We start from the raw sequence: 16,389 nt of genomic DNA, 5'->3' as shown, positions 1-16,389 counted from the left end.
ACCACCGACAGCATCTGCCGGCAGTCAGGAATCACTGCTGGCTCCTACTGACACTGCTGGCACCCCTGGTCAGCACTATCTACCCCCCCCACTGACACTACTGGCAGCATCTGCAGGAGCTCCCAGCTTACCACCGCCACTCTCCTGCCATTGCCATGCCCCCCCCAGTCACCAGAGGCACATGTCATTCATGATGGTAATCCTACTCAGGTCTCTTTCCTCAGAGCTAAGCACCAGATGTCCTACACCAACACAGCCTCATCAGTCTGGAAAGCGGCACTGGTACCACACTCTTCTGGCAGCTCCACAGGACACCGTCACCCCAGAGCAGCCACCAGGTTTGGGGCATCCTACTGGCCTGGTGTCATTTTCAGTCTGGCTTCGGTAGCGACCAAGCTGGTTAGTCTCATGTCTGGCTGCTTCCCGTTCCCCAGGCCACCTCACTGGATGCACTGCTGCAGCTGGGTTGAGTAGGGGCAAGTTTTAAACAGGAGCGTGAAATCTTGCCACTAGGCACCTTAACTCCCCTGTAGTCACACCCCTCCTAGCTATATGTATGTAAAGTTTTGGTTCTTCCTTGTAGTCCCTCTCCCAAAGATGGACACAACAGTCACAGCCAACTATTAATATATCCAAGCAAGAAGCATGGTGCCAAAGGGCACTGAAACACCTGTGGCGAGCTGACTGTTTGGATTTCATCAACGTTCTGGTTGCTCTTCATTTTTCAGAATCATCCCTTGTAATAAGACACCAATGTGCCCACTGACTCTTCCATTCACCTCCCCTTCAGATAAAATGCATTTTTGCCCAGAAACCAAATTTTTAATCATGTATGCATCCCTACTCTTATTAATCTGATTTCCAAAAAACAGGTTGTGTGCGACTCTGTTGAAATCCAAAAGCTTTACTGAAATTTACATATGTCACTCATTTCAATCACTACTGTAATTTTATCAAAAGCAAAAAGGTCTGTCCAGAAGGAAACATAAATAATCACTTAAGGGTCTAAGCATAATGATTTGAAGAGCTGAAATGTTTAAATTGGCTAATATGGCTACAAAAGGACGTAACTTTCTACCAGTATCTGAAGACTGGGACATCAACATACAAACATATTCAGATGGTTTAAGGGATGTAGCTAAAATAAGATCAAATGAATATGTAAAATGAAACAGGACAGTTTTTTTTTCCATAGTAGCTCTTATGGAAGTGTCAAGAGACATGGTTATCCTTCAATTTACAGTGAAAATTAAAAGCTAAAGTCAAACAGGAAAGTGCTGTGAGCAAGTTGGAGTGACTAATTTAGCAGTGAAGGTGAATAGAGACTGGGTATTGAAGGGGGGGTGGGGGAGAGAGTGAGAGAAGGTAGCAGGGAAGCAGGGGAGGGAGAAAAAGAGCAGCTCTCCTTAGGGAGTAGCAACAGCTGGAGCTGAAGTAGCATCAGGAATGGACCCTCCAGTAATAAGACATAGTCTGGATCAGGCAGAAGTAGGGAAATCAACATACCACTTTTAACACTTGGATTGGATCAGACCTTTGCTGGCTGGATCCAGGCTCTTCACAGGTTGGACCCAACCCACAGGACATAGGTTGCTGACCTCTGTGATAGGCTGTTCTGTGTGGCTGCACAGGACAGGATTAGTAAATCTTAAAACTGCAAATGAAAATTTGGTTGGATTAACAAAAAAACCTTCCTAAGTAAAAGGGCGGGTAAGCACTGGAACATACTAGCTAGAAAGGCTGAGGCATCTCCATCATCGGATGTTTTTAGGAGCTGGTTAAGCAAACACATGGCTGGGATGGTTTAGAGAGGGATGGTCCTGCCTTGTTCAGGGGAGGGGCTGGACTAAATGACCCATTGAGTTCCCTTACAGCTCTATTTTCTTATGATTCTACACTTCAGAGGGAAAGTGCAACAACACATCCAAGGAGGACTCTACTGAAAAAGCTTATGAAAGTGCAATTGATGCGACTCTACTAACAACTTGTAAAAATAAAATAAAAATATACTGTTGTGTCTCTGTTTTTTAACATTAGAGCTTTGCTTTTTAATAGTGGTTGTTGGAGAAGAGAAGCTGTAGGACCATGAAGACTTGAAAATCAAAGTTTATCAGTTGCAGGGGAAAACAGGAAGTAGTGAGTTAAAGAAGGCTGAAGTAGATGATTTACTTCAGGACAAACTGTTAAGTGGAAATTGTTTGTCTGCATTAAACATTTTCCCCCCAATTTGTCAAAAACTCAAATAACTGAAAGGAAAAGTTTCTACCAATTTATTAGTTTTGGCAAGTTCCATACAATATGAGCAAATGCCCTTTGCTCACTTTAAACATTATTTTGCTCTATACAAGTTGTAAACATTTTAAATTGGACAAACGGTTGGTACAGCCATTCCCAAATTTAGATATCATTTCCACCCACACCTCCTTTTTAGAATAAAAGCTGATTAACTAAAGATTTTTCACCAGCTACCTACAGCAAACAATATGAATTGCCCCTGACATCAATTTTAAAACTATATATTGTTGACCTACGGTGGTAGAACTCTATGTCATTTAGCTTTGCAAAGCAGAAGGCTGAGTCCTGTGACCAAGACAAAAGCAACTGGGTTCATCCACTTGTTAAAATAAATACAGACCTGGTATACTTTTTGTTTGGTTAATACTTGATTTACCAGGCAACCTGTATGCTATGAAACACAGAATCAAATATTATTTGTGTGTTAAAAATGCCTTAAAAACAGCATTCCTGAAAGTCCTCATCCACATCTTTTCTAGCAAGATCACAAAGTTATTTCATTAAACAAAAACCTTGGAACAAAAATGAGAGAAACAAGTTTTCCTTTTTTGGTTTCTTGATAATGTATCAAATGTTAACCTAATTATTTTTCTTCTAGCATGCAACTGGCTGCATACGATTTAAAATACTGCATTTCAGACTGCAAAATGGATAAAAAGGTGGCAGTGCAATTGTTAATTTTCACCCATTTCCAGTCTTCTACAGCCATGAATAGCAAGTTCTCCTCCTACAAGATTATTTATGGAAACGAGTATAAAATATTTAAGGAATCAGCCAGCTGCAGAAGAAAAAGCAAAATTCTTAAACCTTGATTACAAGACTAAGATGAAAGCCTGTTAAAGTAAATATTTGGTTTGTGATCCTTTGAATCAGATGAACCTAAGATTTTTAGTACTACTGGACTTGTTTCCATTTTTTACCTGGCTAAAGGTATTAGGAAGGTCCTCATTATTATAATGTTTCAGTTCAGTCTGGATGGGACTATTAAAATAGCATCACTTCTTGCTCTAGAATATTAATGTTAAAGTCTTTTACATGCCTTGATAAAAATCTCATGATCATCAAAAAAGTACTGAAAATTATTTAATGTGAGCTTGTGAATCTTCAGAAGAAATGCACAGAAGTAAGAACAAGCAGGCTATCCACATGTACTATTGATCTTTTCACTGGCAGGAATACTGCGTAAACCAAGCATATAATATACAAGTTACTCTGATGAATGCCAGAACTTTAAATAAGATTTTCTAAAACATAATTTCGTCAATATATCGAGGTACTCTTTATAAATAGCTATTTCTCATTAGATACTTGTGTGCCTTCCTTAAAAAAAAAAAAAAAAAAAAAAAAAATATTCCAGGTAGTTTCATATTCCAATCTGTTTGGGAACTATCCAGAGCCCAAAGTTGCAATATACAATCATTACCCTCGTAGACTTGTGACCTCTGTATGTTAGCTACCATTTTCTGTAGCAGTGTCCGTTAGCAGTTTTACAGAATTATAATGTTCTCCTAATCCATAAGCATGTCTCATATACCTGAAAAACAAAAAAGGTGTTTTAAAACATTATCCTTCTTTCAACTATACAGTATATAAATTAACAAGCCCACTTTTTACTGAAAGGTAACTTCAGGAAATTTGAAAGTTCAAGATAGCATGGAAAAAAAAATATACACACACACACTCAGCCACCCACCCTGGAAACCATGCGAGAAGCTTGATGTTATTTATATGTCAGATTTTGTATAAAATAGTACATTGAACCCACTTACAACTGTGTGGAAATCAGCTTTTGACTAAACAATGAAGCCTGACCAAAATGGCCTATTGACCAAAAATGGCCATGCAACAGTTTTCCATTACGACTTACTGACAATCATTTTATGATTATCTACAAGGCAAATTATACTGTAACACACTCTAAAAGTATGGTCCATACACCCAGATCAGTCACAAGGATTGGGGAATTTCAAACATGCAGCGGTGCCTTTCAGTACTGCAAACCCCTTTCTGAGCTGCAACATCATGAAAAAAAAATGGTGCAGTTACACAAATCATTAATCTCACCTTCTGTGGAAAAAAAGCCCAAAGATTGTTAAAAAAAAAGAGTAAAAATATCTACTTACACAAGTATTATTGGTTTGCCTGAATATTCTTCACCAACAATAATGGGAGGAGAATCCATCTGCACTACCTCAATTGGCATTTGCAGAATGTGCGATAAAGCACGCAGCTTTTAAGACAGGAAAACAATGCACAGAAAAATAGAATCAGATCTCATGGAAAAAAATCTTAGCTCTCAAAAAGTCATATTATCTGGTTATTTTAGGCCAGAATTTAGAGGTTTATTAGAAACTAGGTTTTAGTAAAACCTAAGTAAGTTCCTCCAATTCAGCAGAATGTTATTTTTTTTTTAATTGTCTAAATTGACTACTTTGCTTTGTTGAAAGAAATGTAGCAGTGTGCTAGCATATAATCAGAGAGAAACTTATCTATTTCTAATACCAAAGGTAAATGAACTACAAAACTATTTCAGATTAAATTACAAAATTTAATCACATATTGACACAGCAGTGGCTGCTTCAAGACTGGGGAGATGTAACAAGGATGTACTGAATATCCTATGACTGGGAGGTTTCAAGGAGTTGAGTGTTTAAGACTGACTGCAAATACCCTCAATATCTCCTTAATAAAGGCAGATGCTTACGCAACTTGGAAGTGAAAAGGCAGTCAAAAGGATATGGAACTGAAAAGGACTGAAATGGTAATGTATTTATATGCAAGAGAAAGGAATATCTAGCTGTGCATCCATATGTCAGCTTGTAATTGGATGATTCAAAGAAGAGTGTACGTATAAAAATGCGTGTTGTTGGGAGCACTTTGAATTTTGTATCCTGACATTTATCCTTTGTCAGTTGGCCAGACCAGCCGAATGACAGCAAATAAAGGGTATTTGGATTCTATTTGGTTTTTACTATCTGACAAACCTGCAGCAGTTGGAATGGGAGAAAAGCCTCTAGAGGTTAACACACTTAATACCTTGCTGGATTTGGACTCAAGTCATTGGCAAGAGCTTAAAAACAATTTTATTTGCCTACAAAAGTGCTCCATTCAATATATAGAAGTTTCTCTTTCACATAAGTGAAGTGGGAACAATTCTACAATTGATTTATAAAATTTATTCATTGTCATTTCAGTTTCAGTTTCATCAACAAAAAGATCGCCATACTCACTTCCAGCTGACCACCCCAAGCAGCTGTGTTTGCTATGTCATCACAGTACTTTGCAAACTCCTCTGCAGGAAAAAAAAAAAAAAACCAAGCTCAGTAAACCTGTCAGTAAAACTCTTACCCAGATGTGGTTGATAGACAAATAGTGATAGGATATATTTAAGAAAAAATGCATTGATTAAAAAGAATAGGACACAGTACAAGGGAAAATATTCAAGACAGTATAAAAATAGACTTAAAAACAAAAAGCAGGCAAGGAATTAAAATAATGATTAAGTTACATGTTCTAGTACAAGCTAGAAAAAAATTAATAGAGGCAGACAAAGATGAATAAAAATGCATGCAAACTGTACGCTGAACCCTTAGCAAATGTGCAGATGACATGATGTTGGATAGCGTTCCACCTGGTCTGGAAAATAATGGCTAGGATTCAGAATGACCTGCACAAATTGGAAAAATGCTCCAAAATCAACTAGATGAAATTCACCAAGGACAAATATGAAGTCCTGTACTTGGAACAGAGAAAAAAAAAAAAAATCACGTGCACAAATACAAGCTGGGGCATGATCAGCTTGGCTACAATACTGCAGAAATGAGTATAGGGGGGTTACAGTAGGCCATTAGTTGAAGTATGAATATGAGCCAAGTGTGACCTTGCTACAAGAAAAGGCCAATAGCATATTAGGTTATATTAACAGAAGTGCCAATTGAAAAGTTGAGAAAAAAGTGATTCTTCCATTCTAATCAGCACTGATAAGGCCTCAGCTAGAGTACTGTGGCCAGTTCAAGGCCCCTCACATCAAAAAAAGTAGTGGACAAATTAAAGTTCAGCGAAAAGTGACAAACATAAGAGATCTGTGAAACATTACGTACAAGGAAAAGCTAAAAGAACTAAGATAATTTAGGCTTGAAGAGGGAAGACTGATTTGGTATCAGTCTTCATATACTTGAAGAATGATTTTAAAGACAATAGAGATAGACTATTCTCTGTGGCTGTGAAGGGCAGGACTAGGACCAAGCCACAAAATACAGTACAGGATATTTAGGTTGAATATTAAGTATTTTCTGTCTATAAGGGTGGTTAAACATTGGAACAAGATACCCAAGACAGGCTGCAAAATCTCCAGCCCTGGACATTTTCAAAATTGGTTAGACAGATTTACTCAGGGATGATCCTGCTTTGAGCAGTGGGCTGGACTAAGTAACCTAAGGGTTGATAATCTGTACAGGAGACATAAGAGACAGAAAAGTTAGAAGTACCACATCAGCCAAAAAAAAGCTGATTGCCAATAGTGTCAATTTTCCTTTTATTTGTGCACCTCTATTACTACACAATATTTCTGTTCTTTTAAACTGCAGTAGACATAGCTTTGGAGAAGAGTACAACAGGGCCAGTAATCTCTTCCTCAAATGGTTAACTTGCCTTTTGTGCTAGCTAGGTTTAAGGTAAATTTTGCAAGTTTCAGAGCTAACTGCAGTTCTGCCTCTCCTTCCAAACTCCCTCACCACAACCAATTGGGTTATTTCTCAACAAACAATGCTTAAAATCCAGAGAACTTTAAACTGTCACTACTGAGTCCATTCTTGGTGAAGAGTAAGACAAACAGACTATTATTACACTCCAAGATGAATCATTTTCTTGGCTGAAGCATCCTCCTTAAAAAGAGACATAAAATGGGGTGACAGCAAACAAAGCAGTTCTTGACATGTGCTCAATTCATAGTCACTCAAAAATTAAACACGTCAATCTGACTTTCCAACCAGGATACTGTAAACAAAGATATGAGGAAAACAGGCGAAGATTATTTAATTCTTTCCTATTACAAAAAAGAAACACAACCTAATAGAAGACAGCACCTCTGGATGGATATACAGCAATACTAAATATGCAACTGCCATCTTAGCAGGTCCTTAAGAAAATGTGATAATGTTCACTACTGCAACTATAGTACTTACATACTTGCAACTATAGTACTTACATAGGATTCAAGCATTTTGCAAAGATCATCTACCCTCAATATTAAAATCTACTGCATCTGCAAAAATGTACTCTGCAACAGGACAGGGATTTGCTGGACAATGACTTCCTTAAGTTCACGCTGACACCAATTATACTACGTTTCTTCCCGAGAGAGCCTGATCAATAGATGCATATTTTCTGAAAAGATTCAGACTAAGAATTCAACTGTCCGCAGATTAACTTCATCTTGTTATATATTTTGTCTATGTTACATTTTAAACTAACTCAAAAGACATGGTTATCACACCATTACCATCAACTCAAAACAATAAGTGATTCTGTTGGGTGTCAAAGATCAAAGTCTTTGATTTCAGATGCCGATGACAAAAGGTCAGATGGCAAAAGGTCAGAGGCTAACACAACAAACTGTGGTTATAATTTATCCCTCTGTATTAACAGTGCTGCATATACACACCCCTGTCTGTGCCTCATTTCAAATTACTTGAGCTTTTCATACGAAAGAGAGAAACCGACCTTGGCGGCCCAGCACAAAAGATAAAGTACCTATAGTAACGAGATTAGCTGACCTTAGTACAGTTGTAAAATTAAATATACTATGCGCGCCATCCTGTGACCAAACAGAACCAGTACCACCCAAGTAAAAATAACACCCTTTTTTTATGAAACCTGAGCAAACAAAGAAAGCACAAGTGCCAACTCATTAATTATTTATAATTGGCGTATAGTAATTGGTCACCTGTGAAAAGTAAAACTTTGAAAGAACTTCTGCCCAAAGCAGAGAGCAGAGAACAGAGAACTGTGTATACACTCAAGAAGAACAAATCGTGCATCTCTCCGCCTACGTTATCTTTTTGGCGTACCCCCCCCCCCCCCCCCCATCTCATCTTACCGGTCCATTTATCTATCTTTGGCGTTATCTTTCTTATCAAGAGCTCTTAGTAATCTGCAGACTGCAACGGCTTATACGAATCGCTCGGAAGCAACTGTCTTACCCACCCTGTAAGTGCTGGGTAACATGATATCTGCATGCTGTAACTAAATCAATCAGCTCCTCTCCCTATACTGCAAGCCATCAGTAGCATAAGTAAAATAAATCTTTTGTGAAACCATCACACTGTGTTTAAATCATACTGACTCCTGCTCACCATTATCACCCACCTGCCCAGTCATAAATCCCCCTCCTCGCGCCAAGCTGGTCGTGCCGACCCAGGCTCGCAGGTCAAGGGTGCACCAGCGTATGGGGCGCGACATTGGGTAGATGAGAACTTGCACAACCAGATAAAAGTTATATATCCTACAGGGGTAATTATACACATTCAAAGCAGTTACCTACTTAGAAATCAGATTATGATTCTGTCTGCACTAGACTACAGAATCCCAATTTGAAGGTTGTTGCAACTTTTCCTAGCTCATCAAGAAAAAAATATTGCTAAGCTCCAAAACTACTGGTAATATTTATATCACAACATTTTTAAAAGCCATTTAATAAACTATAGTTCTTACCTTGACTATACATATCTCCTGTATTGGGGTTCGTTAGAAATGGCAAGAAATCATCAACATGATTTTGCATATACTTTGCAGTTTGATTTCTCAGGGTTGCAACAGTCCAGGAGTTTTGGCAATCCTTGAGTTGATTTTCAATAGCTCGGTACATGCAGTGGCCATCTGATGGAATCTGCTTAATTGCTAACTGCCTTGCTGCCAATATGTGAGAAAGTTTTTGACTTTCAAGATGCCTGGCTCCTGTCAAGTTTTCTATCTCAGCTTCAGCTATCCTTTCTTCTCTTTCCTTCTCCAAAGCAGCCTTCTTCTCCTAAGAGTAAAAGAATAAGTGGCATTTGTAAAGATGTGCTTTTAAAGCTGTGCTTTTAAAGCTGTAAAAAGAAATACATTACTCAAGTTTAAAATGTGTCCCAAGTCTTCCTGTAGCTCTTCATTTGCTGTTCAGTTCCATGAAGGTAATTTCCTAGATTTAGTTGTGTGCCTTACCAACATGGCAACGAGAAAACAACCTCCCAATTAGATAGTATATCATATTCATCTTTTAGAAAAGAACAAGCTACAAGTAACACAATTAAAAAGTTGAATTAGAATTGCTGAAGCTGCCTAAAGTTAGATAAATAAATTCAAGTAAGCCCATTAGTCTTACTTCAATTCTGGGGAAACTCTTTGAGAAGATTATCAAGGAGCACATCTGTGATGGGCCAGCAGCAGGGATGATGCTCAAGGGCAACCAGCACAGTTTTATTAGGGGCAGGTCCTGTCAGACAAACCCGACTGCCTTCTATGATCAGGTCACAAAAGCATTGGACACAGGTGTCGCAGTGGATGTAGTCTTTCTGGACTTCAGCATAGCTTTTGACATCATCTCCCACCCCATTCTCATTAAAAAAAACTAGGTGACTGTGGCATTGATGCCTACACAAATCAGATGGATTGCAAATTGGCTGAAGGGTCATACTCAGACAGTAGTGGTGGATGGGTCTTTTTCGACCTGGAGGGAAGTGAGCAGTGGGGTCCCCCAGGGCTCGGTCCTTGGGTCCACACTGTTCAATTTCTTTATTAGTGACTTGGACAAAGGGGTGGAAAACAGCCTGTTTAAATTTGCTGATGATACCAAGATTTGGAGTGAGGTGGGCACGCTAGTAGGGAAGGAAAGATTATAGCAGGACCTGGACAGGTTACAGGGGTGGGCTAACGAAAACAGGATGGGTTTCAATACTGAGTGCTGCACTTGGGCAGTAGTAACCAGCAGCACACTTATAAGATGGGAAACTCCCTTCTCGAGAGCATGGTAGCAGAAAGACATCTTGGAGTCATTACCGACTCCAAAATGAACATAGGCCGACAATGCAAGGTCACGGTCAGTAGGGCTAACCGTACTTTGTTATGCATCTACAGATGCATCTCAAGCAGGTCCAAAGAGGTGATCCTCCCCCTCTATGCAACACTGATCAGGCCACAGCTGGAGTACTGCATTCAGTTCTGGGTGCTGCACTTTAGGAGGGATGCGGACAACACTGAGAGGGTCCAGAGGAGGGCCACCCACATGATTCAGGGACAGCAGGGCAGACCCTACAAAGAGAGGCTACGGGACCTTAACCTGTTCAGCCTTCTCAAGAGAAGGCTGAGAGGGGACTTGGTGGCTGTCTATAAACTCATGGGGGCGGGGGGAGGAGACACCAGCAGGGTTTGGGAGAGACCTTGTTCCCCCTAGTGCCCCCCAGGGTAACAAGGAATAACAGCCACAGGTTGTTAGAGAGTAGGTTTAGACTAGATATCAGGAGACACTACTTCACAGTCAGGGCAGCTAGGATCTGGAACTAACTTCCAAGGGAAGTGGTGCTGGCTCCTACCCTGGAGGTCTTTAAGAGCAGGCTTGACATCTACCTGGCTGGGGTCATTTGAGCCCAGTTTCTCTCTCCTGCCCAGGGCAGGGGGTCGGACCTGATGATCTACAAAGTCCCTCCCGACCCTGCTTCTATGAATAAGTGCCTAACTAAGGAACATATAAAAGAAAACTTTAGCTTTCAAGTTTCTATTAGCCAGATCAACTCAGGAAGCCAATGAAAGAAAATGAAAATTTCTTAATACAAATATTATTAGACATGTTACATGTTTTACTTTGTTCCATTATGTATCTTTTTTTATACAGTCAGCTTGCTTAGCAAAAAGTGCCTGGAATACCACAGAGGAGGTTCTTTTAAAGCAGCTGGAAAACTGAAGCCCTGACTACTTCTATAGATTCATAGATGCTAGGGTCAGAAGGGACCTCAGTAGATCATGGAATCCGAACCCCTGCCCTGGGCAGGAAAGAGCACTGGGTTCAGATGACCACAGCCGGGTGCATGCCTAGCCTCTTCTTAAAGACCCCCAAGGTAGAGGAGAGCACCACCTCCCTTGGAAGCCCATTCCAGGTTCTGGCAACCCTTACTATGAAAAAGTTCTTCCTAATGTCCAACCGAAATCTGATCTCCATCAATTTGTGGCCATTATTCCTAGTTATTCCAAGGGTTGCCCTAGTAAATAGAGCAGCTCCTATTCACTGTCTATAAATTCATCAGGAAAGGGCAGCAGTCACAAGATCACCTCTCAGCCTTCTCTTGCTAAGGTTGAAGAGATCTAGGTCCCTCAGTCTCTCCTTGTAGGGCCTTGCCTGCAGGCCTCTGACCACACAAGTGGCCCTCTGGACCCTCTCAAGATTCTCTGCATCCCTCTTGAAGTGCAGCACCCAAAACTGGACACAGTACTCCGACTGTAGCCTGACCACCTCCTTGGACCTGTTCGTCATGCATCTGCTAATGCATTCTGGTCATTAATAATACTTTTTGTATAAACAGACAAACCAATGAACTCCAGTGTTGTGGTTAGCTCCAATCTGGGTTGCCAGAATGTTACCCGGGCATAGGCTCTGTATTCTCACATTTGTACACTGCTCTCCCCATTCAGCACTCAAGCTCCAAGAACCTTCTGGACAGCAACCCCTAGTTACCAAAAAAAGAGCCCTCTTATAGCATTTCCAGTTTAAGAAATTATTTAAGGTCCACAGAGACACTTTGCCTCAGTGCCTTCGCTAAACGTCAGGGCTCTAGGACAGGGGTCAGCAACTTTTTAGGAATGGTGGGCTGCTGCTTACAAGGCAGCCACTGCCGTAGGCCACAAATCCACTCCACAGCACCCCAGCCCTCCCTGCTATGTGCTGTATTTTGCACCCCCAAATGCAACCCCTGCTTATCCGCACCACCAAAAGCTATTGTTTCCTGTGGCTAATGGCTATGAGGGGAGAGGAAAATTCAGTGACATGGGTGAGTGGAGACTGCAGTAGCACAATGAATTAAAAAGAGCGTTAGGCAGGGGCAGGGTGATAGCAGGCAGCTCAGGTGCCTAGGTGGGGATCAGTGGCATGTGGCAGAGGATTGCATGGCACAGGATAGAGAACATGCTCCCACTGCTATGTACCACCAATCATCGGCCTTCCTTGCCCCCAAGCCATATCTAATTTCTTCGTAGGCTGAACTTAGCCCACAGGCCCCAAGTTGCCAACCCCAGCTCTAGGACATAAGGGCTCCAAGTAGTGAGAATACGCAAAATCAACATCCTGAAATAACTACATGGTTAACACAGTAAGTAATGATTCTTATTTCTTCCAGGAAGCTTCTGCTTTTACCACCTTGGCAAATATAGTAAGCAGAATATCCCACAGAAGGATAAAATTCAGAAGTTCTAATTAAGTAAGAATTATGAAATTATCCTCTCAAAATGAGTGTGAAGTCAACATGCTACTCAAGTGTACTATTTCAAAATATCCACAGAATTCTAGGTGGCAGCCCTGCTGATATGTAACACAAAAACATCATACAAGAAGGCCACCTGCACACTTTGTTAGCCTTGGTACAGTCCACTAGAAAACTATTGGCCTAATGAGCTTTACAGGAGAAACTGATGTTGAATGAGGTCAAATATCAGTCAACACTGTAGTGCAAAAAAGGCCAGCACTCCTTTAAAGACAACACTGATACTGGATTCATACCCTCCTCTTCTGTGCTTTTGATATTCGAGGTTGCTGAATCTGCTGTTCTGATCCATCAAGCTCCAAACTTGCAACACCATCTGCCACAGAATCCATCTAGAAACAAAATACGTTGGAATTGAGTTTAATATTAATGAGAATAGAAAACATCAAAAAGAAATTATTGAAATATGGCACACATATCCAGTCTATTCCAGTTACAGCTCAGGAGTTTAATGTCTTACACAACTGATTCTGATTCAGTTCTAGAACATTTATTTATGTAAAGTTTTGTTTGCATCCCTTCCATCACTTTACCATTATTTATCACTTACTAGGTCCTCATCCATTTTTCTTTACAGTTAATTCAGTGGTGCTCAACCTCCAGCTCCTGGGGCTATACTGAGACTAAAACCATGTCATCTGGTCCACAGGTCTCCTCAGGGGCCTAGCAATCTCAACAAAATCATAGAATCATAAAAAAAAAAAAAAAAAAAAAAAAAAAAAAAGAGGTGGAAGGGACGTCAGAAAGTCAACTAGTCCAACCTCCTGCTCAAAGCATGACCATCCCAAATTAGATCATCCCAGCCAAGGTTTTGTCTAGCCCAGTCTTAAAAACCCCCAAGGATAACCTGTTCCAGTGCTTTGCTACTCTCCTAGTGAGAACTTTTAAACTTCTCTTGCTGAAACTTGAGACCATTGCTCCTTGCTCTGTCATGTCACCACTGAGAAACATCTACCTCCATTCTCTTTGGAACCACCCTTTGGGTAGCTGAAGGCTGCTATTATATCCCCTCTGTCTTCTCTTCTCCAGATTAAATAAGACCAGTTCCCTCAGCCTCTACTCAAAAGTCATGTGCCCCAGTCCCTTCACCATATTGTTGCCCTCTCTGCTGTACTCCCTCCAGCTTGTCTACATCCTTTCTGTAGTGGAGGGCCCAAAACTGGACACTATACTCGAGATGTGGCCTCACCAGTACTGAATAGAGGGGAATAATCACTTTCCTTGATTTAATGGCAATACTCCTACCAATGCAGCCCAGTATGCCATTAGCCTTCTTGGCAACAAAGGCACACTGTTGGCTTATATTCAACTTATTGTCCACTGTAACTACTAGGTCCTTTTCTGCAGACCTGCTACCCAGCCAGTCAGCCATCAGCCTGTACAGGTGCACGGGATTCTTCCATCCTATGCGTACTTGTTGAGCCTCATGAGATTCCTTTGGTCTCAGATGATTCCCAATCATTAATTGGATGAATAACCCACAAACTGGGTTAATCAAATCATGACTTTTCCATTCATGGGTAGTTCTCTCAGCCAGTTAGCAGCATCAGATCCTGAGACTGCAAGCTCTTTGGTGTAAAGACCTTATTCTTTTTACTTTACTATAAACAGGCAGATGCTTTAGTAGTTCTTTATAATTCAGAGAAAATTGCTTAATTTTAGATAATTAATGTGAAATACATGACCAGGAAACTATATCCAAACAGCATCTAGTGCTATACTTCTGTTGATGATGTAATTCTTTTAATAGGAGAAAGTGATGTAACATATGCCTAAGGGGCACAGTAGTGAAAATCTGGTAAAACTGAGTAAAGGATTTATTGTCACCCCAATAATGAAAGGTACAAAAAACAGGTTTTGTGCCCTAAATCTAGTATTTTATTAATAAATTAGTTCTCAGCTACATAATGTCAGGTTACTGAAATTAAAACTTGCCCCTAAAAGGTTCCAAGCAAGATTAAACATGACTTATACCTTATTCTTCTCAGGTAAATTCTCCTTCAGCTGCTCTAGTTCTTCCTTATGTTTCTGTTCCAGTTCTGCTTCCAGTTTGGCAACATCATCAGCCAGCTGTTTTCTCCTTTTTTTGTCATTCTTGGGAACAGCATTTTTCATACTTTGAATCTTGGCTGTTGGAAAAGTAGTGAGACAAGTATTAGGTTCTAAAAACAGAATATGTTAAAATCACTTATAAACATTAGGGTGACAACTTTATTTGTTGCTCCTTTGCTGCTAAATTTCCAGACCCCTGGGGAGCCCTAGAGGCCAGATAATGTGGGCCTGCATGGCCAGATCCAGACATATGGGGTTGGGTCAGCTCACAGCCAGATCTAGGCATGCAAGGCTGGGTTGATGTGCTGGACTGCACCCATGGACTGACCTCCGATACAGGATCTGGCCCCCCAAACCATCCCCATACCACTCATTCAGCCCACAGAACCAGAAGTTTATGGGGTAGAATGAGCTCTACTGGCCCAGAACAAAATATCACATTACTTTAACCTCTAAGCTTCAGAGATAGCTCAATATAAAAGCTATACAAATGGTCCTAAGCTTTGCAGTGACCTGAATGAAAAACCAAAACTTCAAACAGATCTTAGAGTTTTAAAAACTAGATGTGAACTCTACAGCTTGAGTGACTCTCACAAATATAGAAACAGACATAATCACCCAATTTGCTTTTCTGTCTGCCATATTTAAACCACCACCTACTATAGCTACAGAGTAGGGATGGCCAATTATTTCAACTGGAAAACTACTTAATGAGTTTTGGTGAGTTATCAAGGGCCATACACATAAAATCTTCCAGATGTTTCTTTATATATAACTTGTTAAAATGATGAGCCATATACTACATATCAACCATCTGCTAAACCATATTTTAATCTTATTTCCAAAAATATTTTTTATCTGGATTTATGTTTTTCTGAGTAGTGAATATAGATATGACTGCATAATAGCTCAAAATAAAGTCTTACTCTTTTGTATTGTGAAGTAGGGTATGAGGGTTGAAGGTGTGTGGGAGGATGATAGGAGGGGGTGGGCATGTGGTGTGTGTCAGGGGGGTCCACACATGTGTGTAGGGGGATGGAACACGCATGTCAGGGATGCCCACAGGTTAGGTCCTGGGAGCTGACCAGGGGTGGGGACAGGGAGGGAAAAAGGGCATGTGCAGCAGGGTTCACCCAGGTGCTGAAGTACAGATGCAAATGCAGACGTGGTCTGCCCCCTCCACCCAGCCACCTGGCCCGCAGCTGCTCCACATGGCGTTGAGCCTCATCTGCTCCCATCCAGGGTAGCCCGCACCCGCCAGACAGCACTGCCTCAGACTTGGCATAAAACTTCCTGGTGGGGCTGTTGCTGGAGCCACCCAGGTACTGCTCAGCTCCTCTTGCCTCCAGCAGCTCCTTCTTTTCCTGCCCCTGTTGCACTGCTCCAGGCAGAAGGTGCCCATCCAGGCAAGGGGAAAGCTGCAGCCAGGCAGCTCCTACTCCAGCATGCAGAGCTCCAGCTCCTAGCCACTTTCCACCCATTCTGCCCATCTGGTGCAAAAAGTAGCCACCTGTGAGAGGCTGAGTAGGTGGAAGAT

At 41.0% G+C, this 16,389-nt stretch overlaps 1 protein-coding gene across 4 annotated transcripts in view; it reads right to left on the bottom strand.

Moving 5' to 3' along the window:
* Nucleotides 1–2,255: 2,255 nt before the first annotated feature.
* OTUD6B (OTU deubiquitinase 6B) overlaps nucleotides 2,256–16,389 on the bottom strand; it is a 17,466-nt gene continuing 3,332 nt past the window's right edge. For all 4 annotated transcript variants that reach the window (XM_090040310.1, XM_090040313.1, XM_090040312.1 and 1 more), the window contains exons 2-7: nucleotides 14,775–14,929; nucleotides 13,037–13,132; nucleotides 9,007–9,319; nucleotides 5,526–5,587; nucleotides 4,419–4,525; nucleotides 2,256–3,829 (exon numbers count right to left, since the gene is read on the bottom strand). In XM_090040310.1, coding sequence (XP_089896436.1) covers nucleotides 3,745–3,829; nucleotides 4,419–4,525; nucleotides 5,526–5,587; nucleotides 9,007–9,319; nucleotides 13,037–13,132; nucleotides 14,775–14,929 — 818 coding nt within the window. In that variant the 3' untranslated portion in view covers nucleotides 2,256–3,744. The remainder of the gene's footprint in view (nucleotides 3,830–4,418; nucleotides 4,526–5,525; nucleotides 5,588–9,006; nucleotides 9,320–13,036; nucleotides 13,133–14,774; nucleotides 14,930–16,389) is intronic.

Source organism: Crocodylus siamensis, chromosome 3 (genome assembly GCF_052110815.1).
Source record: "Crocodylus siamensis isolate JL-2025a chromosome 3, ASM5211081v1, whole genome shotgun sequence".
NCBI lineage: Eukaryota > Metazoa > Chordata > Crocodylia > Crocodylidae > Crocodylus > Crocodylus siamensis.
This window is presented reverse-complemented; position numbering and strand designations above follow the sequence as displayed.